Here is a 26202-nt window from a genome sequence, read left to right as displayed (position 1 = left end):
GCTGTCTGAGTCCATGTCACTTGTGCCTCGCAGCGGCTGGTAAGGAAGGGCAAACTGGGCGGTAAAATCTCCTGTAATTCCTCCTGAGTAGGAATTAAAATTCTGCTCACACTTCACGTTAAGGGGGATTAGTGCTGTGCTCTTGAAACCTGTAGCAGGGCTGAGCATCTTAACAGATCACTATCTCCGAGCTGGATACAAATTAGCTTAAATATCTCCGTGGGCTGGTTTGTGTAACCCAAGTCTGGCCGCCAGACGCTCCGTCTATAGGTGTGGATACAGGACACCCTTGCGTCCGACACACACCGAGTAACGTAACACCCAGACAGGTCTGCTCCTTACTATTGGGAAATGTAACACTTCTCTTTGTTCTTCTTCTTCTTTAAGTTGGCTTCGAGGATTATGGACCAGACTGTGAAAGCATGAGGATAAGTGCTTTCCTGGACATTCCCGGGCAGGACAACCTCACACCCCTGGCACGCCTGGAAAAATACGCCTTTAGTGATAATATATTCAACAGGTAAATGCTATGACCTTGCAGTTAAAGAAAGATGCTACCAAAAAAAAAAAAGAATAGTCCAGTTCTGGGTGGGTAAAACAACCTGCTGGCTTCTTTTATCTCAGGGCAAGTCAAGTGCTGACATTTCTATGCAGTGGGGTTGATTTACTAAAACTGGAGAGTGCAAAATCTGGTGCAGCTCTGCATAGAAACCAATCAGCTTCCAGTTTTTTTTGTTAAAGCTTAAAGCGGCGTTCCACTCAAAAATTTAACTTTTTTTTGGGGGGGGGGGGGGGGTTGGGTACCCTCTTTTCAGATGGTCCCAGCTCCCACTTCCTCCCGACGCACCACGGCACCAGAAGGGAGATCACCTCTCCCCCCTCCCTCTCGGCAAACATCTGAGACATGTCACAGGTCCCAGATGATTGCACGGCCAGTCACGGCGCGTGGCTCACGCATGCGCAGTGGGTGCCAGGCTGTGAAGCCACAGCAAGGCGCCCACAGTGACAATGCTGGCACCGCGGAGAGGAGCAGGGCTTCTTTCCCCCGCATCGCTGAACAGTGGGACAGGTAAGGCTGGATTCACACCTCTGCAGTTTTGTTGCTTTTTGCATTTTGCAGATTTGCACTACAGAACATATAACATGGTTTCCTATGGAACATGTTTTGTAGTGCAAAATGCAAAAAGCACTAAAAATGCATAGGTGTGAATACAGCCTAAGTGTCTGATTATTAAAAGTCAGCATCTGCAGTATTTGTAGCTGACTTTTATTTATTTTTAAAGCAGAACTCCGCTTTAATTGAAGAAGCTGACGTTAGAAGCTGATTGGCTACCATGCGCAGCTGCACCAGATTTTACACTCTTCAGTTTTAGTAAATCAACCCCCACTGTTTGAGGCCTGGTTCACACCTATGCAGGTTGCGGTTTGCATGTTCCAGGTGCATTTTGTGTCTTTCAATACACATTTTTGATCCATTGAAGTCTATGGAAGCAAAAACCAGGAAAAAAAAAATCCCTGGCCATTTCCATAAAATGCACAAATGTGAACTACATCCATAGCAAAGCATGTTAAATGGATTGTAGTGTGTTTCTGCAAGACTGAAAACACACTAAGAAAATGCACAAGTGTGAAGCAGGCCTGAAGGCCAGTTCACACCACGTGGAGTCCAGTGCATTTTCTGCATCAAAAACGCATGGTAAGTAGGTTATATGGTTTCCAGGGGCAAAGTTCACACCAGCGCAGTCAGTTCCAGTGTGTTTCAGAGAAAAAATGAAAAAGTAGAACATGCTGCATTTTTCCTGTGCTGGACTGTACTGGAACGTGGAAAAAACCCATCAAAAATGCACCAGAATAAAACTTAACACATCAAAAATGTGCATGTCCCTATTTAAGATGAAAAAAAAAAGGGAGGGAAAGATTCACTGGAACGTATCAAAAACGCACTGGAACGCAGAAAAAAAGTGCATGCAGAAATGCATCCAGACTGCGTTTTCTATGGTGTGAACTGGCCCTGAAAGAGAAACTGTACCTCTCCTGTAATTTAAAAAAAAAATGTTTTATTAAATCCCGTGTTCACACATGTCCGGCTTTGGTTTGCAGGGTGGAGTCTGGTGCAATTTGGTTCACGGCTTCAGCTGCAATTTAGGTGTGATTATTTTTTACTTGAATTTGCACAAACACCGGGCCTTTGCTACTGGACAGTTTTACTTCTTTATGCAGTTTGGCATTTACCAGCCCTGAGCTCCAGCAAGGGACAAATCAGCCTTAATAGGGTCCATGCTTGACAATGAGCTGACATTTTTGCTCTGACAGGGAGAAAATACAAATAACAGCACACACACACACCCATCCCTAAGAGGTGAGGCTGCACCATTATAACCACCTAAGAGTTGAGATTTTTACAAATCTAGGGTGGCACAGTGGTGTAGTGGGTAGCACTCTCGCCTAGCAGTAAAAAGGGTTGCTGGTTTAAATCCCAACCACAACACTACCTGCCTGGAGTTTGCATGTTCTCCCTGTGCCTGCATGGGTTTCCTCCGGGTACGCCGGTTTCATCCCACACTCCAAAGACGTGCTGGTAGGTTAATTGGCTTCTGTCCAAAATTGGCCCTAGGATATGAATGGGGACCTTGGATTGTGGGCTCCTTGAGGGTGTAGGGACCAATGTGAGTGTGCAATGTACAGGGATAGGGACAATTGTAGACATGCACCAACACTCCCTCAGGTTGAACTGGATGGACTGGTGTCTTTATTCAACCTTGCTAACTATGTAACAAACGCAAATTCCTGACTATGTTTTGTTAAGTTTGGAGATGCATGATGCAAAATGTCTTCTGGAAATTGATGAGCTCTGGGATGGCTCCATTGTCACGAAATAGCTACATAGAAATTGCCTAGCACTGGGGTGAGTCCATTGTCATGAAACACTAAGAAATTGGGAATACATAATCTAAGCTTCAGATATTATTATGTATACATTCATGACTGATGTCCTATCATGTGCCCACTATTGGCATATAGTTGTTGTGGTGCACCCTGCACTTACAGTGCCATCCATCCATCCATCCAATATAAGTGAAGGTTGGCAGTGCTTTGAGTAAAGGTTTTGTTGTCCCTGATTATCCTGCTTTCTTGCTTCCAGCTAAGTTGCTTCTTAAAGCCAGTGTAAACTCTTGCCACTGGCTCATTGACATAACCCCTGTCCTTCTAAAGCTGGTCATAAACAGCCCGATAAAAGCAAGCAATGTTCATTCATTGGAACCTCAGTTATGTCCGTCCACTGAAAAGCCCGCTCTCTTCATGCTTTTAAATCAGTGTTCCTATACTTCTCCTACAGACAGATAATCGCACGTGGGTTGCTGGATGTGCTGAGAGACTTCAGCAGTACAGAAGATGACTTTCTCACAGTCATGGAGATCGTTGTTCGCCTGTCGGAGGACTCGGGTCAGTACTGGGGCCTACGCTGTTGTTGTTGTACTGCTTTTTATGACAAAGCTTCGATTGGTTGCTGTAGTTAAATGTCAACACATTTTGGAAAGATAGATCTATCAGTCCCCAAATACTATGGTGCACACTTAGGCTTAATGTACACTTGAACTACTGCATTTTCCGGCCGCGAGAAAATGCAAAACGCGGTAAAATCGAAGGTCAAAACTTTCCTTTCCTCAACGTGATTCTTCCCACGTTCAGGAGAGGGAGGTTAGGGGAGGTTGAATCTCTCCTAACCGCAGCAGCTGCTAAACGATCCTAAAAGCCTATGTGTACATTGACACATAAGCTTTTATGGAGCTGAGTTTAGGAGCTTTGCGAAAAAAACCCCCACCAAACGCTCCTACACTCAAGTTTAGGAGCTGCTAGTGTACATGGAGCCTTAGTCAGAAAGCACAGCCTCTATGTATTCTAGGGACAGAATAAAGACTGTGTGGTGAAAGTTAATTATTGGTGTTATATGCACAATTAAAGTGGTTTTAAACCTCAGACATGAAATATGAACAAAGCATATCCCTCTATAGTGTGTACTTGTCTCAATCCACAGCACTAAATGTCATTTCTGTCTGCTGCCTCATTCTATGCTATCTGCATGTGTCACTTCTGACATGTTTCTGACATCAAAAGAAAAAAGGTGATGGGGAAGGAGCTCAGCACAGCTTGTGATTGACAGCCTCAGCTCTGTTCCTGTGTGCTGTGTAAAAGGGGGGTGTGTGCCTTCCCTCCAAACAGCGCTCAGAGCTCTCCTCATTGAGCGCTGCAGTGTGTTGTTTCAGCTCCCTGCTTTCTGACACCTTAGACAAGCTTTCTACATCCGTTCAAAGTGAAGAATGTTTAGAGGAAAAGACTACAGATAAACAGGTACAACGTATATGGGAGAATTTGTTTCATCTCTGCATCACCTGAGGCCAGTCACTTCACTGAATATATGCAAGGGTTTGCAGCCACTTTAAAAGAGAAGTACGGTAATTCTATTTTATTTTAGAATCCTACTTACCTAGGGGAATGCAGCATCAGCCCAATGCTGCATCTGTCCCCTGCTGGCTCTAAGGCTTGAAACTGAGCGATCAATCACCTCTGATCACTTCGGTTCTCAGGGCTCCCTGAGCAGAGGATGGTGACTGTCAGTCACCGCTGTCTGCTGTGCTGTGATGGGGCGAGAGTGGCCGGCTCAGGCTATCAGTGTGTGGCTCGCTGGGATGCTGAGCCGGGTGCCTGTCCAGACATGTGGGTGGATCCTCACCATATGGTCGTGATCTTTTTCTGAGCCTTCAGCCCGCCGTCTGCAGAAAACGGGTCACAGGAGTGCAGAATGAACTACACTCCTATGATCCACAGGAGAAGTACAGCCAAACAAGCTATGGCTGTATTTGTCATTTAAGCTTTTATGGTTGATTATTATTTTTGGTTATGTGGATGTGTTTTATGTAGAAAAAAAAAGGAAAAATTAGTTGTATATATTTATGTATGACATATTAGGGTCAGATTCATTTTTACTATTGAGTAGCACTGCAGGTTTTAGTAAACTTGTTTGCATTAGGACAGAAATCTGTGCATAATTACAAACTTTACATGCAAATTTGAATGTATTGTTTTATGAGGATAGCATTATCTACAATAAAATGGTCAAAAATGTTTTTTTATAGTTTAGCAACAGTTCTGAAGTACAGATGCATTGAGGTGCCTGCATGTACCTGGGTTGGTCTTCCAAAAGATCCCTTTCGAGTAAGGATGATCGTTCACACACTCCATGTGTAGAGCCCGCTAGGAAGTCGGCGCAGCGCTGTGCTAATGACAGGCAGTGAGACATTGCCCCGATATGCGGCTGCAGAGATCGGGCAATGTCTCACTGCCTGTGATTAGCTCAGCACTGCGCCGACTTCCTGACGGGCTCTGCACCTGAACCATTCGAACACGCCTGAGCTCATCCCTACTCTTGAGCCACATTGGATCCTGCACTGTTGCTGTCTTGGGAACCTTTAGGCCTGATGGGGTCCACTTTAAGCTAAAGATTTACTTTAAGAGGTAGTTTTGCTCTTTTACATTATTAAAAGTTTTGCTCTTTTACATTATTGGAGGACAAGTCTTCCTGCTGAGGTTGATTCATGCAGAACAGAACTTTAATGGCGCGGGATATTTTCTGAGAGATGATGCAGCCATTTCTGTCTTTGTCCCCTCCGCGCTTCTCTGACACTCTTTATAATAGTGTTCAGTCTGATTTGACCAGGAACAGCTAGCGATCCTATTCCAAGTTGCTTGTACAGAGCAACATCTTTTCTTTTTTTTTTTGTGTAATAAAAAATGTAATGGAGTTTGTGTTCTCTTTGTTCATTACAGAACCTACTGTGCGCACCGAGCTAATGGAGCAGGTCCCACAAATCACCCTCTTCCTGCAGGAGAGCCGACCTCAGTTTCCCCGGGCCTTTTCTGAGTACTTACTGCCCATCCTTGTCCGCTATCTCACAGATTCCAATAATCAGGTAAGTCAGAGCTTCATTCCGTAACATTTCACACTGTCATGGCTCACTATGAAAAATATATTCATTTTATTCATTCGTTGTTGGTATTTATATAGCGTTAACAATTCATGCAGCTCTTTATATGTATATTGAAATCAGAAATACATTTCAATTCCAATCAAATTCTGATTGCTCAAGTATCACGCCCGGTTCTAAAAAAAAAAACCTTAGGCATCTAATAGTAGTGTGATGGGCATCTTATAGCAGTGTGGTGGGCAGCATGGTGGCTAAGTGGTTAGCTTTTCCGCCCGGCAGCACTAGGGTCGTTGGTTTGAATCCCAACCACGGCACCACCTACCTGGCTCTCCAGTTTCCTCCCACACTCCATGCTGGTAGGTTAAATGGCTCCAGTCTAAATTGTCCCTAGTATGTGTATGAATGTGAGCTAGAGACCTTAAGGTGGTGTTCGCCCCAAAAAAAAAAAAAAATTAAAAGCCAGCAGCTACACATACTGCAGCACTGGCTTTTAACAATAGGACACTTACCTGTCCTGGAGTCCAGAGATGTCGGCACCGCAGCTAATGTTTCCATCAGCTATCGGAGGCTGCCGTCGCCATACTGATATAGTAATAATGTTCCCTTGATTTTAAATAGAGTATTACAGGATCGCATGCCGTACAGAGCCATCACGTGTTGTACAGAGCCATCACGTGTTGTACAGAGCCATCACGTGTTGTACAGAGCCCTCGCATGCCGCACAGAGTCCTCGCATGCCGCACAGAGTCCTCGCATGGCATGTGATGACTCTGTACGGCATGTGATCCTGTAATACTCTATTTACAATCAAGGGAACATCATTACTATATCAGTACTAGATAATACTAGCTCGGTTATGGGGGAGCAAAGCTCTGTCCATGTCTGAGGAGCTCTGGGCTTCAGTATTAAAATACAAGTAGATGTGAATGGAAGGTTTCATTGTCTCATATAAAAATCCAGATAGTCAATAAAAGGATTTATTCACAATGTTAGCTGTGATTTTATTAAATTTTTCCATACCAGTAATGCATGGAATGTCTGTGTGCTGTCACATCCATATGTGTAATCTGCTTTACAGATATATTGTTTTCACTCTGGTAGATAGTGCTTTGTATGTAAATCTCCTCTACATATTACTATCAGTGACTTCTCCTACCTTAATCACTGACTGAAGTGCTCTTATGTTTGTTGGATTTTTCTGACCATCGGAACATGCTGCAGAGGAGGTGGGAGAAGAGAGGGGGGAGGAGGGAGAAGGAAGGGGGAGCAGCTACGAAGTCTCAGGAGCGAGCAGAGAGCCGACATCAATCAATCAAAATGGCAGGAAAGTGGGTGGATCCAGACTCCAGAGCCAGACCATTGTCGGTATTGTCTGTAGACCCTCCCACAGGTATTTAGCTTGATTTTAACAGAATGGGGACACTTCTGAGATGGCTGTAAAGATTTTTAGATTTCAGCAGCTCACATAGAATAGATGTAAGCAAAAAAAAAAAAAAAGGAAACCCATACTTCTCTTTTAAAGCCAAGCTTTAGCCAAAAATGTAAAAAATTGTCAAAAGTTGCCCTGCAGGTGCTTGCATTTAAAAAGAATTTGTAGGTTACAACTTTGCATTCTTTTGTGAGTATTTCTGAAACACGTATGCTTGAATGTGTTCAAGTGGGCATGTAGACAGGAGGATGTACTTGGCTGAGTAAACCCCTCCTCCCTTCCTGAAGACTTCTGGGGTATATGACGTCATTTGCCTAGGCAAAAAAAACAGGAAGTAACTTTGGAAATGTAAAGAAAAAAAAAAAAAAGAAGGTTAAAACAAGTAAACATAATATACTTTCCTATGTAGTTACTAATGCTAGCAGCTAGGGATTAAAAGTAGTCAATGTTGATTGGGAGAATGAAGTTCCACGTTAAGGTACATTTAGTAAACATTTCAGGGGGGATTGTACAAGCAAATAAACATAATAGATCTCAAGCTGAACAGTTAGGCTTTAAATATTAAATCAGCTCCTAGCCCATAATAAGCAGCCAGTCTTTTTATCAACAGAGCAATGAAAGGCGATTGAATGCTGTGGGTCACTTTACATTGTCATATAGAGGACGTCTATATGTTTAGATTTCCAGGAATCGGTATGGCATTTTCGTGCACAGAGGGGAGCGTTAAAGCATTCCACTAATGTGCAGCGAGAACCGGTTTGCCCACTTTTCTTGACGTGTTCAGTGTGAAGCTTTAACAGGGCAACTCCTAAGTTATTTTATCCCTCAGGTGCAGCATTCACTGGGATCCTGATGTAGAATGTCTGCCTGTCTGTGCAAGCAGGCATTGTAAAAATGTCCACTGTAAACAGCCTGCCAGACTGACCTCTGCCTGTCCTGCCTTCAGCGTAAGGGAAGATGCATAGATCTCTCTAATCGATTGCTCTGGAGAGAGGTCACCGACGTCAGGTTTGCTGAACCTGTCCACGTTTTATAATTGAGAGGTTTTACATTTTGGTGTGGTTATAGTGAACGCTGCTTTGCTTCTCATTATCACATGCATGTTAAACCCTGCGTCTCCTATCGTTAGGGATGCTTAGATAATTTACACCCCTTGCAAAAAGCATGTGCATCTAGTGTAACGCATTCGATAGTCATAAAATGAGCAATAAAACATTCACAGGGTTTATTTAGCCCCTCCCCCTAGCATATATCAAACCTCGGCGACCAGTGCTGCATTAGTGGTGTGTGTACAGGATTTACTGCAAACGGTACTGATCTGGGAATTTGCATATGACCAGTCAGTCCTTCTACAGGTCCCTGTGATTTGGTGTGGAGGAATGCCTTGTAGACTTTGAAGGGTCAGACCTGTGCTGCAGAGGGTGACAGAACCAAAACTGCTCAGGGCAGAACTTTTAGAAGGTGACACTGAAGTCATGCCAGAATCGGCAATGAGGGCTTCCATAATTGTCTTGTAGCAGGTGTAATTAAAAGTGATGCTAAAGGATTTTTTTTTTTTAAATAACAAAAATATCCTTGCCTGCTCTGTGCAATGGTTTTGCACAGAGCAGCCCTGATTCCTCCTCTTCTTGGGTCCCCCGCCAAAGGTTTGGGCTCACCCCCCCACGCTGAGTTCAGCCACTTGCTATGTGGGCACTCGGGCGTGCTTGCTCCCAAGTCCTGCTCTGTGTGTCCTTTGCTCCCTCCTCACTGGCTGTGGTTGACAGCAGCAGGTGCCAATGGCTCCTGCTGCTGTCTCTGAGCCAAGGAGGAGGGAGAGAGCCAGGAGAGGCTTTGCTCTTGTGCACATCGCTGGATCGAAATGGTGCGCAGGCAAGTACTAGGGGGGTGGGGGTGGGAAAGAGCTGCACACAGAAGGTTTTTTTAAAGTGGTTGTAAACCCCCCAAAAAAATAATTCTGCAAGACAAAGGCATAATGAGCTAGTATGCATAGCATACTAGCTCATTATGCATTACTTACCTTAGATCGAAGCCCCTGCAGCAGTCCTCGTTCACCGGTCCGGCCGGTGACTTCGCTCCCGGAGTTACTTCTGGGTATCGCGGGCTCCGGCGCTGTGATTGGCCAGAGCCACGATGATGTCACTCCTGCATATGTGCATGGGAGCCGCCGGTAACGGCACAGTATAACTGAAGCAACAGCACATACTGAAATTGCTTAACTTTGCTTCAGTGCACATGTGCCGATGACATCGGCAAATACAGGGGATATCTCCTAAACCGTTCACGTTTAGGAGTTATCCAGGGTAGCTACAGGTAAGCCTTATTATAGGCTTACCTGTAGCAAAAATATGTTGTAAGGTTTTACAACCACTTTAATTTGTGCATAGAATGCATGAAAGCAAAAAATCTTCAGCCTTTAGGGCCACTTTAAGCCTCTCAAAGTGCCTAGAAAGCAAAGTAAATATCCCGTCCACTATTTAATACAACTCAAAAAATTTTTTTCTAGGTTTGGATAGGACGAGGACAGGTTGGAGCCTGTTTCAGGTTTTAATTGCACTCTTTTTTTTCTTACCACTTCCTTTCCCTTAGACACAATAGGAAGTGGGGGTGGTTCCTCCTTCCTCTTTGACAGGTGTCACCAGCGACGGCCCCCCCAAAAAAAAAGTTTTGACAAATAGGAAAGGTAATCATGGAACGATTTATTTTTAAATATATTATATGACTAACATTTTTTAACATTTTTAAAGCGGAGGTCCACCCTAAAGTGGACCTTCCGCTCATCGGAACCCTCCCCCCCTCCGGTGCCACAATCGGCACCTTTCAGGGGGGAGGGGGGTGCAGTTACCTGGATAATCCAGGTAACTGCACCCACTTCCGGGATAGCTCTCTGCAGAAAGGGGCGTAACTTACGCCCCTTTCCGCAAGTGCCCGCCCCTTCCCGCAAGTGCCCCGCTGCCTGCTGGGAAACACACAGATCCCAGAGGCAGCGGGGAGCGTCCTTATTGCGCAGCGCGATTCGCGCATGCGCAGTAGGGAACCGGGAAATGAAGCCGAAAGGCTCCATTTCCTGATTCCCATACCCAAGATGGCGGCGGCAGGACCCGACAGACGACCTAGAGATCGGCTTCGGGTGCCGACATCGCGGGCGCGCTGGACAGGTAAGTGTCACTATTTTAAAAGTCAGCAGCTGCAGTATTTGTAGCTGCTGGCTTTTAAAAAAAAAAAAAAAAACGCGGACTCCCGGTGGACTCCCGCTTTAAGGTAAAAAATGTTAGTCATGTTATCATTTATTTAAAAATAAATCATTCTACGGTATGTGTGCGCACTCACTGCACTGTGCCGGATGCCGGACTAGTGGGAGTCTATTAGGAGAGCATGAGGCTCTAATTGGCTTGTTTTAAGTTGTCCTCTGCGCCCTGAACCCTCTCACCTGAATCAATAATTCGCCATCGTGTTACTTGCGGGTGTTGGTTCTCGTCCTGGCCAATCAGGATGCTGAAGATTTGGAAACTGGAAAGAAGACCGGGCTAACACGGAAGCCGTATCAGGGGAGCCGTGACCGTGGTGAGTGCAGATCTGGAGGGGGTTTGTTTTAGCACCAGCTGCTAGTGGTTGTCTCTATAAGATTGCCACTGACACTTACATTTTCCTATTCAATAACAAGATCAAAAGGCAGCAGTAAAAAAAACTTTTGGCTGGAGTTGCACTTCAAAGGCAGAAGCTGCCAATTGCAAAATAGCTGAAACATTTTATCTCTGGTTCCTAGGTGAGAAAAGCAAGCCAGGAAGCTCTGCTGATCCTGCTGGAGCAAGACCTGATTGACCAGAGCGACCTCGAGTACAGAGTGTGCCCTATACTGCTGGAACTCTCCTCTCCCGAGAATGATGACGAATTCAAAGTGGAAGCTGTGAATGTAAGTGAAAGGGGTAGGCGTGAGTCGGTGTTCTCCTGAGCATGCTTGCACAAGCACATTCATACTGCATACTTTTGACGCCGTGTAGGAGTCTCATTCTTTTCTGCTGCGGGTCACATAACCCCTTCATGACTCATCATTGATAGCTGAATTCAGTAAACCACACAGAATGGAGCCATGATGGTGTGCAGACTGTGGTAAACCAGAGAAGGCACTCCGAGAGATGACAAATAGAAAGTCAGTGCTAACTATTATATTCCCCAGTCAAAAGAAATGACGTGTCGGGGATCTTAAACCCCTTATAGTCCAATATAGAAAATGGATTCCACACTCCTTTTGAAAAAACAAAAAAATATATAGTGTAGTTTGTCCAACTCCACATGTGCACCAACTGTATTCTTATAATGTGCTTATATCAAAAAAGTTCTCCAATAAACCACAAAATATAATATTAATAATCAGGGGCGGACTGACAACTTATGGGGCCCCCGGGCAATCAGAAATTATGGGGCCACACAGTATACAATCACACAGTATACACATACATGCAGTTCTGGGACAAGGTCATCCAGTGCCCAGGGCAAAGATGTCAAGCTGCGCCTCCCATTCCCCCTGGGTTGGGGTCAGGCTGCCCCCTACCCTTGCAATAAACCATTGCGCCAGGGGCAGCCCTCGCTCCTGCCCACCCCTTGTCCTGGGCCCTGCATACATGTATAAACAGTATACACAGACGTGTTTCTATTGGCTGAGAAGGTACTGGAGAGGTGGGGCAGCTATAATCTCAGGATTTTTAGACCAAAAGGATGTCGGGAAGGGACATTTCAGAAACAGATGCAAAAAAAAACCCCACAGATTTTTAAATACTGTCCCCCCTGGTCGAATGGTCAGTCCGCCCCTGTTAATAATATATACACCCTTACCCTCCAAAGTTTCAAAAACAGCCTTCCATAAGACTCCATTGTAACTCTCCTCTGGACCTTTATATCCTCTCTGAAAAGATCGTCTTCCCTTTTCTTCCAAATGAGTGTCAGAAGCTCCCAAAAAAGAATTTTAAATGTAACAAAGTACAATCTGTAAAAAAATGCATTTTATAAATGTGTGTATATTCCTTTAAACCCAGTCATAACCCCACACATGTGTATTGTGATCCTCAAAATAAATCTTGCAATCAGCACTCCTGATCTTCCATTCTTCGCTATTAGGAATCCCCCATGTAAAATTATTAAAAAGAGCTAAAATCCAGTGTTTTAATATACACAAATTCGGTTACAACCAAATGCTTGATAAAAACCTGTGAACCAGGGACGGGGAGACCAGGAAATATAATTACCTTTTAGACTACAGAAATGTTAATTGGTTGTGGTATCATTTTTATCCTTCTTGGAATTGAAATAATAGGATAACATGTGCAGGCCGGAAGAAAATCCTTTACTTTTCTGGAAAATTCACTATGTATAATTTATACTGAGCTATGGTAAACAGTTTAAGTCTAAATGTCTTGCAACTTTCAATAAAAACCATTGAAACAAAAAAACAAAACAAAGCCAGTGAACCTCAGTTAAAGTGCTACTAAACCCACAACAGTAAAATGAGTCTGTATATGCAGTTAAAGCATGCTTGTTATACTCGCTGTGGAACCTAAGGGGTTAATCCTCTGCATTGTGTAAAAAGACTGTTTGATCCTGCCTTCTCTGATCCTCCCCTTCTTCCACTGTCCCCAATCCATCTCCTGATAGAACAGAGGCTTGGGGGAGAGCTGCACATGCTCAGTTTGGTGTGTAGTGCTAGAGAGCTTTTTTTTTTTTTCTTGGGAGGGTGTTTGTGATCAGCACCGTCCAGACAGAGGGTCAGGGGTCCTGCAGCCTTATAGGACAGTCAGAATAGAATGAAAACTCCTCCTAAAAACTTTAACTAGACACTGACAGAATAAAAGTAGCCACTTCCACATTCTAAGGTAAGGAGCAACCAGGGCATCAGTATTCCAAGACTGGGTGGATGCTGCCCTCCTCAGATGGGGTGATCCAATACAAACAGAAGTCACAAGACTGCTCTAACTGCTGATAAAAAAAATAGGTATTTAGCAGGTTTATAGTTACTAAAACTATTGCATTTCCATGTTCTGTGTACTGTGGGAGACCAAATATAGTGAACGCAGGCTCCTGGGTTTAGTAACACTTTAAAGTGGTAGTAAACCACTGAATGTTTTTTTTTTTTCCCTAACCTGAAAGGTAATGGCATTGCATACTAGCGCATTATGTTAAACTTGGCTGAAAACAAAGCCTTCCAGAACTGAGCTGTCACTGCAGCAGACGCTTCCATCTTCACCCGGTTTTCCTTCCGGGTCTACAGACTCCGGCTGTGTGACTGGCCAGAGCCACAATGACGTCACTCTGACACATGCGTGCGGGAGCCACTGTTTATGGCACAGTACTCGGGTGGTCATCCCTTCAGAGGGAATGTCCCGGTGATGTCACCAGCTGCATGTAACCTACCTATAGGTAAGTCACAGATGGAAGCCTACTTCCACTTTAAGCGGAGTTCCAGGCTTTTTATGTTTATTAAAAGTCAGCAGCTACAAAAAAGTCTAGCTGCTGACTTTTAATAAACAGACACTTGCCTGTTCCACAGTCCAGAGATGCGGCCAAACGGAGAACCGCTCCTCTCCCCTTCCTCTGCGCCGACGCCTCCATCGCCACTCTGGGCACCCGGCCATGACGGCTTTCGGCTTCACGGCTGGGCACGCACGGAGCATGCGCAAGTCGCGCTGCGCTCCCGGAATGGACAGACGATCTCCTGGGACCTGTCATGTGTCCCAGGAGATCACCTAGGGGGAGGGGCCGCCTAAGGCTAAAGGAGGGGTCGCTTGGCGGTCCCTGGGCGGAAGGAGGAAGTGGGACAGGAAGTCCCCCTCCTAACAAAGCTCCCCCCAAAAAAAATATATGCCAAATGTGGCATGTAGGGGGGTGAGGAGTGCTTAAAGCGGAAGTTCAATTTTTGGGTGGAACTCCGCTTTAAAAATTACTGTCACTGCACTTCCGACATGCATGATGACATCACCTCCGATGCGTTTAGGTCAATGGACTTCTTTCCAGGACATCCAAGATTCTCCAGCCAATGTAGATCTGCAATCAACCAATGATTGAAATTAAATAGAAGTACATGGGGACCTGTTTGAATAATAACATAAATGCAAAGCTAAGTTCAGCCTGGTGTGGCCGTGTCAGAGTTGCTCTTTAATATTTGTACATGTAAATGCAGCTATTTGCAGCCTTGCCCAGTGCCTTTGCAGCCTTGCCCAGTGCCTTTGCAGCCTTGCCCAGTGCCTTTGCAGCCTTGCCCAGTGCCTTTGCAGCCTCGCCCCAGCGCCTTTGCAGCCTCGCCCCAGCGCCTTTGCAGCCTCGCCCAGCGCCTTTGCAGCCTCGCCCAGCGCCTTTGCAGCCTCGCCCAGCGCCTTTGCAGCCTCGCCCAGCGCCTTTGCAGCCTCGCCCAGCGCCTTTGCAGCCTCGCCCAGCGTCTTTGCAGCATTGCTAGTCTCTTTGCAGCATTGCCCTGATTTAAAATTGGCGCGGATCTCCGCTGACTGAGCGGAGAGGAGCTAGCGGAGCCGAGATACACAAATCCGAGTCTACTTCGGCTACACTCGGCTCTGCTCACAGTCAGGGGCGGGACTGCGAGAGTAGCAGAGTCTAGCCGAGGTACACTCGGCTTTCTATATGTCGGTGGCGCTTGCTCCTCTCGCAATCAGTGGAGGTGGACGAGACTGTGAGAGGAGCCGAGTCTAGCCGAAGTACACTTGGCTTTGTGTATCTCGCCTTTGCTCGCTCCTTTCCTCACAATCAGTGGGAGATCGGCGTATAACACGCACCCACGATTTTCCCCTGATTTTAAGGGGTGTTATACGCCGATAAATACGGTATATTTCTACCACACAAGCTGTAAAGATGAGGAGGTCAGCTGACCAGGCCCTATCCCGGATTTTTTTTTAGTTGACACAACATGTGAAGCCCATGTCAAGAGTAACTGCTTCACATCAGAGAACGGATTCCAATGTAAACTGGCCCAGTTTAGCCCTTTTAGGTGGGTCTAGGAAAAGGAAGCAGGGCTTTCATAATGAAGTTCAAGCTCTCCTTATGATGTCATACTGCAGCATTATCGCTACACTTTTTCACAGATAAAAGGATTCAGTCAGAAATGTATCACTTACGTTAATTTGCCCAAATCGGTCTGGTGGAATAAAACTTTTCTCTTTTCCTTCCAGATTATTTGTAAGATGATCTCCATGCTTGGCAGGCAAACTGCAGAACAGATGCTACTGCCACGATTCTGTGAGCTCTGCAGCGACAGCAAGCTCTTCCAAGTCCGCAAGGTATGGGACAATAGGTGACATGATGCGCAAGTGTATGCGTGTGATTTCTATGCATCTATATTTAGATTGAACCGGGTTCAAGTTTGCTAAATGTGGACCAAAATTCAGGTGCTGGTGTTTTGTAAGATTAATTCAACTTTGTGTGTTGCTGACTTCCGTGTAGGAATTCTCCCCTCTAAAATAGAAAGAAAAGACATTTTTTTTGGCAAGGATCTCAGTGGATAAGGCTGATTGGTGGGGGTGACCTTTAACAATGTTGTTGATCTTTTTCAGGTTTGTGCAGCAAACTTTGGTGACGTGTGCAATGCAGTTGGCCAGGAATCTACAGAGAAATATTTGGTAAGACTAGTTCTGGAACCCAGGTCGTGTTTTGTTTTAGCTTTAAAACATAAATGCTTTTCCTTTTCCATGATAAAATATTGTATGAGTGTGAGTTTTTGGTGCATTAGTCCACCTTTGTAACCATGTTTCATGTTACACCCATATTTAGAGTATATACAGTAATGAAACATGGTCACGTTCCCCAACGCCCCTCACTCTCACACTGCCCATTACCCCCTTTGCCTGACTAAATCGCAGGGTGATTCTTCAAAGTACAGCCTCCATTCACAGATCCGTTTACTGGGATCCGTGAATGAGAAGACTACAAGTTCCATCTGTAGCGGCAGAGAGACTCAGAGTGATGACTCAAGTGCGATGACACTTGTAGTCCATTGTTTACGTCCTCTAGCCCAGGGGTCTTCAAACTGCAGCCTTTGGGCAAGATACAGTCCTTCGCTTGCTTTTATCTGGCCCTTAGAGCACTTTTCCTCCCACTGACATGAACAATAGGGCATTATTACCGTTACAACAACAATGGGGCACGATTTTTCCCATTTGAACCAATAATGGGACACTAGTCCTTGCACTGATGCAAGACACTATTCCTCCCATTGACACCAACAATGGGGCACTATTCCTCCCACTGATACTAATGATGAAGCACTATTCTTCTACTTACACCAATGATGGGGCACTATTCCTCCCACTAATGCCAAAGATGCTCTGTTTGCTCCCACTGACGCCAGGACAATGTTTACTCCCAATGTCCACAGCCTGGCCCTCAAAAAGTCTTAAGGACAGTAAACTGGCCCTTTTGTTTAGAAAGTTTGGAGACCCCTGCTCTAGCCACATTATAGAAGATCTGTACGTCAGTATGGACCTGGAGCTTGGATGTAAACAATGCAGGAGTCTGTGCATTGCACCCACAACACATTGATCACGTCTGCAATGCTCTGCAGGCTTCATTGCAAAAATTTAGTAAATGCACATTCTTTATTTTATTAATGTGGGTCAATTTATACATTTTTGTTATTGCAAAAGGTAGTCTGTCTTTGTACACTGTGTGGTCTTCCAGTTCATTGGACTGAGGCAAGGATAATGATTCCTTGTCCAGTGAGCACGGTGCAGATGGAAATTTAACAGGAAGTTGCAAGGCTGAACCAAGAGTTCTTTTCTTTGCTGTGCAGTGTGACAGAGGTATGTAAATCACAAGGTTTACTGAGCAGAATTACAAATTTTATAATAGATAACACAGTTCACAGATATGTGAATTTGTTTTCATTAGAATACAGTTTATTTGGATGGGGCTGCAGTCTGATCTCTGCATTTTCAGTAGTGTAAGTGTTTTCAGGTATATTAAGCCCTTCCAGCCATACACATCTATGTGGCAGCACGTTGATGGGTTTTAACACCCAGGCTGCCACATTTATGCGTGCCTGGTGCCTCTGTTTTGTGCTGTTAGTGGGTTCACTTGGTTCCTCCTAGCACTGTAGCTGCACGGTCACCACCAGCTCCCAGTCACTGTTTATGTTCAGGAGCCAGTATAACAGGTTCCTGACTATCAGGCCGCGTACACACGGGCGGATTGTCTGGCCAACTAAGTTCGTCAGACAATCCGACAGACAGTCCGTTCAACTTTTGAATGAACGGACTTGCCCACACACGGCACTTTTTGAGCGGACTAATACGGCAGACTAAGTTCGCCGTACTAAGTCCGCCCTACTTTTGAAATGAACGGACTCGCCCACACACGCGGAGGAAAGTCCGCTCATTTCAAGCGCGTCTCCAGGTAGGCGGGGCCCGCGACGGAGACGTCGCTGACCCCGCCGCCTGGAATGAACTTAAAGGGGAACCCCAACGCCGAATAAAATCGGCGTGGGGGTCCCCCCAAAGTCCACAACAGACCCTTGTCCGAGCACGCTACCCGGCCGGCCAGCAAACGGGGGCGAGCGAGCGCCCCCCCCTCCTGAGCCGTACCAGGCCGCGTGCCCTCAACATGGGGGGGTGCCTTGGGGAAGGGGGGCCGTGCAGCCCCCCCACCCCAAAGCACCTTGTCCCCATGTTGATGAGGACAAGGACCTCTTCCCGACAACCCTAGCCGTTGGTTGTCGGGGTCTGCGGGCGGGGGGCTTATCGGAATCCGGGAGCCCCCTTTAATAAGGGGGCCCCCGGATACCGGCCCCCCACCCTATGTGAATGAGTATGGGGTACAATGTACCCCTACCCATTCACCTGTAAAATAAAAGTACCAAAAAAAACACAACACACGAGATAAAATATTTTATTGCACAGCTCCGGGGGTCTTCCGTCTTCGGGGGTCTTCTCGCCGGACTCCTCCGCTATCTTCTTGTAGCTCTTTTGCTAGCGGAGGAGTCCGGCTTTCTTCCTCGCCGCCAGCCTCTTCTCCCGACTTCGGGGGTCTTGTCCCCCTCTTCGGTTCTTCTGCCGAGCCACCGCGCCTTCTTATAGCTCTTTTGCAGGCGGTGGCCCGGTCTTCTGTCGCCGCCGTCGCCTTCCGTTCTTCTTCTTCTTCCTCCTCTTCTTCTTCTCCAGGAGATGTTGCCTCGACGATCTCTCCGGCCACAATACCAGGGCCGCGCTGCGCGGCCACTTATATAGTGACAATGGGGCGGTGTCACATGGCTTTATGTCACATGGGTTGGTCACATGGTGACCCCGCCCCCTTACGATGTCATAGTCCCCATGTGACATCAACCCATGTGACCAACCCATGTGACATAAAGCCTTGTGACACCGCCCCATTGTCACTATATAAGTGGCCGCGCAGCGCGGCGCTGGCATTGTGGCCGGAGAGAGCGTCGAGTCAACATCTCCTGGAGAAGAAGGAGGAGGAGAAGAAGAAGAAGAACGGAAGGCGGCGGCGACAGAAGACCGGGCCACCGCCTGCAAAAGAGCTATAAGAAGGCGCGGTGGCCTGGCAGAAGAACCGAAGAGGGGGACAAGACCCCCGAAGTCGGGAGAAGAGGTCGGCGGAGAGGAAGAAAGCCGGACTCCTCCGCTAGCAAAAGAGCTACAAGAAGATAGCGGAGGAGTCCGGCGAGAAGACCCCCGAAGACGGAAGACCCCCGGAGCTGTGCAATAAAATATTTTATCTCGTGTGTTGTGTTTTTTTTGGTACTTTTATTTTACAGGTAAATGGGTAGGGGTACATTGTACCCCATACTCATTCACATAGGGTGGGGGGCCGGAATCCGGGGGCCCCCTTATTAAAGGGGGCTCCCGGATTCCGATAAGCCCCCCGCCCGCAGACCCCGATAACCAACGGCCAGGGTTGTCGGGAAGAGGCCCTTGTCCTCATCAACATGGGGACAAGGTGCTTTGGGGTGGGGGGGCCGCGCGGCCCCCCCTTCCCCAAGGCACCCCCCCATGTTGAGGGCACGCGGCCTGGTACGGCTCAGGAGGGGGGGGGGCGCTCGCTCGCCCCCGTTTGCTGGCCGGCCGGGTAGCGTGCTCGGACAAGGGTCTGTTGTGGACTTGGGGGGAACCCCCACGCCGATTTTTTTCGGAGTTGGGGTTCCCCTTTAAGTCCATACCAGGCGGCGGGGCCCGCGACGTCTCCGTCGCGGGCCCCGCCTACCTGGATACCCGCTCGAAATGAGCGGACTTTTCTCCGGGCGGGAAAAGTCCGCTCATTTCAAAAGATGGGCGGACTGGCACACACACGGGCGGATTGTCTGGCCAAAAGCGAGTCCAGCGGACAGTCTTTCCAACATTCCGAAAGACTTTAGTCCGCCAGACTGTCCGCTGAAAAAGTCCGCTCAAGCCCACACACGAGCGGACTGTCCGCTGAAATGTGTTTCAGCGGACTAAGTTGGACAGACAGTCCGCCCGTGTGTACGCGGCCTCACATGATCACTGCGACAGCCTGTTTCAGTAATCACATGACCAGGAAGCCCACATAACCCCTTCTGGCATTAGGAACTTTTAAAGGGCCTGCTCCCACCAGATAGAAAAGGTTAAAGTAGAAGTTAACTCCCCTATCTTTTTCAGCCAAGGAAGCTTCCATCTTGGCCTCTGTTTAATCTACAACTGCCATGATGCAGCACATGTGATCAGCTAAGACACCAGCCATTGGATGGTTTGACAGTTTGGTTGAGAGCACAGCCAATGGGAGTGTTACATTTCCGACGTGCTGGAAATGTAACTATTGTATGGATGGGTTTACTACTTTAAAGCGTTTCTTACCCTAAAAAAACAACAAATTGATCCTGTCCCTTCAAAGCATGAATAGCAGCATAGTGCTTGTGCTGTGTAATTTGGTCCCTATATCATCTAAAATACCTGGCTGATTCTGCCTGGTAATGCCCACCCCCCTTGTAAACTGACCACGTTTATCATGGCTGCTGAGCCCTGCCACCGTTGTCAGTTTACGTGCCTCTGTCCCGCCGCAGATCTCCTCTGTCCTCCCTGCCTGTCAGCTCTTGCCAGTGCCCACCCCTCCCCTCCTGCCGCTGAAATAACCAGCACTTTGAGGCAATCCCCTGTGTTAGTTAATGCAATGTCTCCACTGTAAGTGCTTTATTTAAAAAAAAAAAATGGCCTCTATAGCTTATTACCAAGCGGCGCTTGGCACTCATGTGACTGACTGCCTTTCTCCTCCTCCTGACTGACGTCAGCGTGGGATTCTCAGCTCCTCCCGCTGTAGCTGTCAGATCAGCAGAGGGAATGGTGGTCGGTCACGTAAGCGCCGAGCAGCACTCTGAAATAAGGTATACAGAGGCATTTTTTTAATAAAGCAAATACAGTGGAGATATAGCATTATCTAACACAGCGGATTGACTGAAAATGCTAAAGTTTGTTTACACCCACTGTAATGTTTAGAAAATCTTGTTTTTAATATTGTTTTAAATTATATTTGTACTTGAAGCTGTTAATAAACGTGCTTGTACATACTGTGAGGGTGCTGAGTGATTGAGTTCTTGTGATGATAATAATATAAAAGATTATTTGTAACTATTTTGTGTCAATAGGAAAAAAAAAATAATATATATATATAGAAAAATATGCAATAATTTTCCTCTAAAGGGTAAGTTCACCTTTACAGAAAATCTGTTCCGCTTTACCAGTTTCCCACGATCCCCCACTATCAGACACTGGGACGCTGTTTCACGAGTCTGGGGATTTGAAATCCTCCTGGCTTCCTCTCCTCCAGCGCTGACAGGACGGGCTAGACGGATTCTGACTGACCAATTAGAATGCCTCTTGTCCGTACATGCTGAGAGGTACGGATAGGAGATTAAGCCACAGGGATTTCAAATCCCCGGACCAGTGACGCAGCGGCCCGGTACGGGGGGGGGGGGGGTCCAATGTAAGTTCACCTTACAGATTTTCTGGAAAGATGAGCTTGCACTTTAAATTCTATCTATATATTTTTTTATAGTTTAGCATTATTAATCTTCACATTATTAGTCTAAATTGAACCAAATTGTACATTTGTCTTTTTTTTTTTTTTTTTTTTTTTTTTTTTTCAAAATGTGTTTTATTAATGTCACTTTGGAATCCACTCCTCTAAGAGTTCATGTATATCTGCAGATCCCCAAGTTTCTGGAGCTGTGCTCTGACAGTGCATGGGGGATGCGCAAAGTGTGCGCCGAGTGCTTCATGGCTGTGTCCTACACAACATCCAGTGAGATGCGACGGACCAAGCTTTCCCCTCTTTTCATAAACCTCATCAGTGACCCCTGCCGATGGGTAAGTTGCGCCTCGTTCCTCACTGTAGCATTTCTTAGGTTTGCACATTCTGGTTACATAAACCATCTCTTCAAAATAATGTGTTATCTACCTTCACCTTCAGGGGCTGCCTGTAAATAAATAAAAAATGATCGTACCTAAGCGCATGCCTTAAGTGCAGGAACTCAATGAGGTTTGATTTAATAAAACTGGAGTGTGTAAAATCTGGTGCAGCTCTAAACCAATCAGCTTCCAGGTTTTTATTGTCGAAGCATTATTGAACAACCTGAAGTTAGAAGCTGATTGGCTACCAAGCACAGCTGCACCAGATTTTGCACTCTCCGGTTTTAGTAAATGTGTACCTTTCTTTTGGTCAGGGAGGATGTCCATTGTGGTAATAGACAAGTAAAGAGGCACAGAAGGTAGGAAGGGACCGACCGGCCTTCTGAGGAATAGTGACTATGATCAAAACAAAAATTGGCATAGAGATGCAGTCTGTCACTAGCATTAACACAGCAGTTTTTGCTTTTCTGAATCATCGTCCTATTAAAATATTTGTATTATCTGTTGATCCTGCCCGTTTTCTTTTCAATTTCCTGTAACAAGGTGATTATGCTTTTTGTTCTGCTGTAAAATTGCCCAGCAGTGTTGTCACTCTGTGGACAGTATCACATTTAAAGTACAATTTCTGCCTAACACTAACTAGTCTTAATATGCCCCCCCCCCCCATACTGACTAACCTGAGTAAAAAATAAAATGAGTCAGCTCCCCTGTGACATTCAGCAGCAGCTGCAGGGGAGAGGAGGGAGCACCGGCAGTGGATGCGACATGGGAACCTATGGTTGATGTCACCCCTCCTGGGATTCCCAAACATTGTTAATCATTTTCTCCTCTACTCTGGAGTTGCCTCTCAATGACAAGAGGAATCACACTACCAGACCAAAACAGGCTGAAAATAGGTACAGTGCCTTAAAAAAGTATTCGCACCCCTTGAAATTTTCCACATTTTGTCATGTTACAACCAAAAAGTTAAATGTATTTTATTGGGATGTTATGTGATAGACCAACGCAAAGTGGCACATAATTGTGAAGTGGAAGGAAAATGATAAATGGTTTTAATTTTTTTTTTACAAATAAATATGTGATAAGTGTGGGGTGCATTTGTGTTCAGTCCCCTTTACTCTAATGCCCCTAACTAAAATCTAGTGGAACCAATTGCCTTCAGAAGTTGCCTAATTAGTAAATCGAGTCCACCTGTGTGCAATTTAATCTCAGTATAAATACAGCTGTTCTGTGAAGCCCTCAGAGGTTTGTTAAGGAACCTTAGCGAACAAACAGCATCTTGATGGTCAACAAACACACCAGACAGGTCGGAGATAAAGTTGTGGAGAAATTTAAAGCAGGGTTAGGTAATAAAAAAATTATCCCAAGCTTTGAACATCTCACGTAGCACTGTTCAATCCATCATCCGAAAATGGAAAGAGTATGGCACAACTGCAAACCTACCAAGACATGGCCGTCCACCTAAACTGACAGGCCGGCAAGGAGAGCATTAATCAGAGGAGCAGCCAAGAGGCCCATGGTAACTCTGGAGGAGCTGCAGAGATCCACAGCTCAGGTGGGAGAATCTGTCCACAGGGCAACCATTAGTTGCACACTGCACAAATCTGCCCTTTATGGAAGAGTGGCAAAAGAGAGCCATTGTTGAAAGAAAGCCATAAAAAGTGCAGTTTGTGAGAAGCCATGTGGGGGACACAAAAAATGTGGAAGAAGATGCTCTGGTCCAATTTTAACTTTTTGGGCTAAAAACAAAATGCTATGTGTGGCGGAAAACACTGCATATCACCCTGAACACACCTTCCCCACTGTGAAACATGGTGGTGGCGGCATCATGTTGTGGGGATGCTTTTCTTCAGCAGGGACAGAGAAGCTGATCAGAGTTGATGGGAAGATGGATGGAGCCAAATACATGGAAATCTTAGAAGAAAACCTGTTAGTCTGCAAAAGGTTTGAGACTAGGGTGGTGTTTCACCTTCCAGCAGGACAGTGACCCTAAACATAGAACCAGACCTACAATGGAATGGTTTAGCTCAAAGCATATTCATGTATTAGAATGGCCGAGTCAAAGTCCAGACCTAAATCGAATTGAGAATCTGTGGCAAGACTTGAAAATTGCTGCTCACAGACGCTCTCCATCCAATCTGACAGAGCTTGAGCTATTTTGCAAAGTAGAATGGGCAAAAATGTCACTCTCTAGATGTGTAAAGTTGGTAGAGACATCCCCAAAAAGACTTGCAGCTGTAATTGCAGAGAAAGGTGGTTCTACAAAGTATTGACTCCGGGGGGCAGAATACAATGCACACCACACTTTTCAGATATTTATTTGTAAAAAAGTTTGAAAATCCTTTTCTTTTCACTTCACAATTATGTGCCACTTTGTGTTGGTCTATCACATAAAATCCCAATAAAATACATTTACATTTTTGGTCGTAACATGAGAAAATGTGGAAAATTTCAAGTGGTATAAATACTTTTTCAAGGCAATGTAAATATACACATTTTTTTCTTACACAGGATAAGTGCCATAGATAGTAGGAGGAGGGGGGGGGGGGGGGGACATTTTTGAACATAGCTAGTATTAGGCATAAATTCCATTTTAAATTGGAGAAAAACCCATCTATGAATTTTGTGTATATTCAGTGATGCAGCGTCCTGGATCTTTTTCGTCTGCCGCTGACAAACTTCCAGGTATCAATTGCTGGTTGCTTTCATTGATCGGCTGATATTACATCATGCAAGTCTTTGGTTGGCTTCTGCATTGCCGAATTTCTACAGTGAGCTGCGTGTGCACAGTTCAGTGTACAGAGGCAGACAGGCAGGTATGCAGAAGAGACAAATTAAATCTCTTTTGCATCAAAAATTGCTGCCTGTTTGCCCTTTTTTATTTTTTATATAAAGTTCCACTTTAACTTTGGAAATTGAGCTTATTGTTTTACAAATGTTCAGATCTAAAATTAGATCCCAGAATGCATTTCTTCAGTAACTGCCATGAGCGCCTGCTAAGTGGCAGTTACTAGACAAGCTGTATTGCACCAGAGGAAAGAAAAGAGGGGCTGCTGACTTTTGATTCCATGTGAATAGCTCCTTTTCCAGCTTTGATTGTCTGAAAAGCACTGAGTAAGTTCTCTATGTTTACCTGTCATATGATATGATCTGCATTACAGGTACGACAGACTGCCTTCCAGTCTTTGGGTCCTTTCATCTCCACCTTCGCCAACCCATCCACAGCAGGATTATACGTGAAGGAGGATGGGACACTGAGCATCCGGCCTCCCGCAGAGGACACTCAGTACAGCAAAGACTGCAGCTCTAGGTACGACCTGTCACCAAGGCAAGCGCCCGTCACCCAAATGTCGTTATACTTCAGAGGTTATATAACTGAAGTTCACTGACCCCAGAGCATGTTTAATTCTGCATGCTGATGCCAGTAACTGGCAGGCAGCCAATGAGAAAAAGATGACATTGCATAGCTAGCTCTTACCTGGGAGGGTCAAGTGTATGTATAGCCCAAATTGTTTTACTTTTAAAGCGGAGTTACGACAAAAAAAAAAAATGAAAAGAGGACGACTACAAATACTGCAGCTGCTGACTTTTAATAATCGGACACTTACCTGTCCCAGGGTCCAGCAATGCGAGGGAACGAAGCCCTTCTCGTCTCCCCCTCCTCTCTGCAGCGCCGGCATTATCACTGTGGGCGCCCAGCTGTGGCTTCACAGCCAGGTACTCACTGCGCATGTGCGAGCCGCGCTGACCGGAAAATCATCTGGGACCCGTGACGTGTTCCAGATGATTGCTGAGAGGGAGGGGGGAGAGGTGAACTAATTTCCGGTGCCGTGGTGCCCCAAGTGGGAGCTGGAACCCCCCCCCAAATAAAATGACATCGCACATGTGGCATGTCCCTTAAAGCATAAGTTCCATTTTTGGGTGTAACTCTGCTTTAATGTATATTTAAAACTTTGTTCAAATTTTAACATTTTGTTTTCTAAAAAGACTCAAATCAAATCTAAAGCCCCCCCCCCCAATAGATTGTACAAGCCACTTGGCTCAACAAAAGTTGATTAAAAAAATCGACTTAACTGGTTGCAGTCACTGTTCGGAAGTGCCTTCATACTACGGCATCCGTGGTTTGTTGTAGCTGCCTGAATACAGTAGACAGCAGTGGAGAGTCTTCCTTTGAAGCTTTTAGTGTGTATAGGGCTTTCAGTAGAATTTTTTTCCCATTTAGCCTGCCGGCTGAATGAGCGAAATTCTGACAATGCATGGCAGAATAATACATGAAATTTAACGTTTCTCAAACAAGACAGCCTATTATAGAAGAGGCAATAGTGACTCATGTTTTGATAAGCCACTGCTGAAGGTATTCAACACTTGGGGTGGGTCAAATACCTTCACCCCCGCAGAGGATGTGGTATTACATCAGGTATTCTACACACCCAGA

General features: G+C 45.7%; 1 protein-coding gene across 1 annotated transcript in view; it reads left to right on the top strand.

Annotated features, from left to right (window-relative positions):
• Positions 1–26202, top strand: part of LOC143935982 (serine/threonine-protein phosphatase 4 regulatory subunit 1-like) — a 78934-nt gene that overhangs the window by 19813 nt on the left and 32919 nt on the right. Inside the window, exons 3-10 of the mRNA XM_077460230.1 lie at positions 388–520; positions 3338–3444; positions 5827–5969; positions 11180–11326; positions 15585–15692; positions 15966–16031; positions 21567–21725; positions 24929–25077. Of these exons, the coding sequence (XP_077316356.1) occupies positions 388–520; positions 3338–3444; positions 5827–5969; positions 11180–11326; positions 15585–15692; positions 15966–16031; positions 21567–21725; positions 24929–25077 (1012 nt within the window). The remainder of the gene's footprint in view (positions 1–387; positions 521–3337; positions 3445–5826; positions 5970–11179; positions 11327–15584; positions 15693–15965; positions 16032–21566; positions 21726–24928; positions 25078–26202) is intronic.

Source organism: Lithobates pipiens, unplaced genomic scaffold, assembly GCF_037356315.1.
Source record: "Lithobates pipiens isolate NorthernLeopardFrog02 unplaced genomic scaffold, aLitPip1_a1.2 Scaffold_28, whole genome shotgun sequence".
Classification (NCBI taxonomy): domain Eukaryota; kingdom Metazoa; phylum Chordata; class Amphibia; order Anura; family Ranidae; genus Lithobates; species Lithobates pipiens.
The sequence above is the reverse complement of the archived record's forward strand: the minus strand, read 5'-3'. Positions and strand labels throughout refer to the sequence as shown.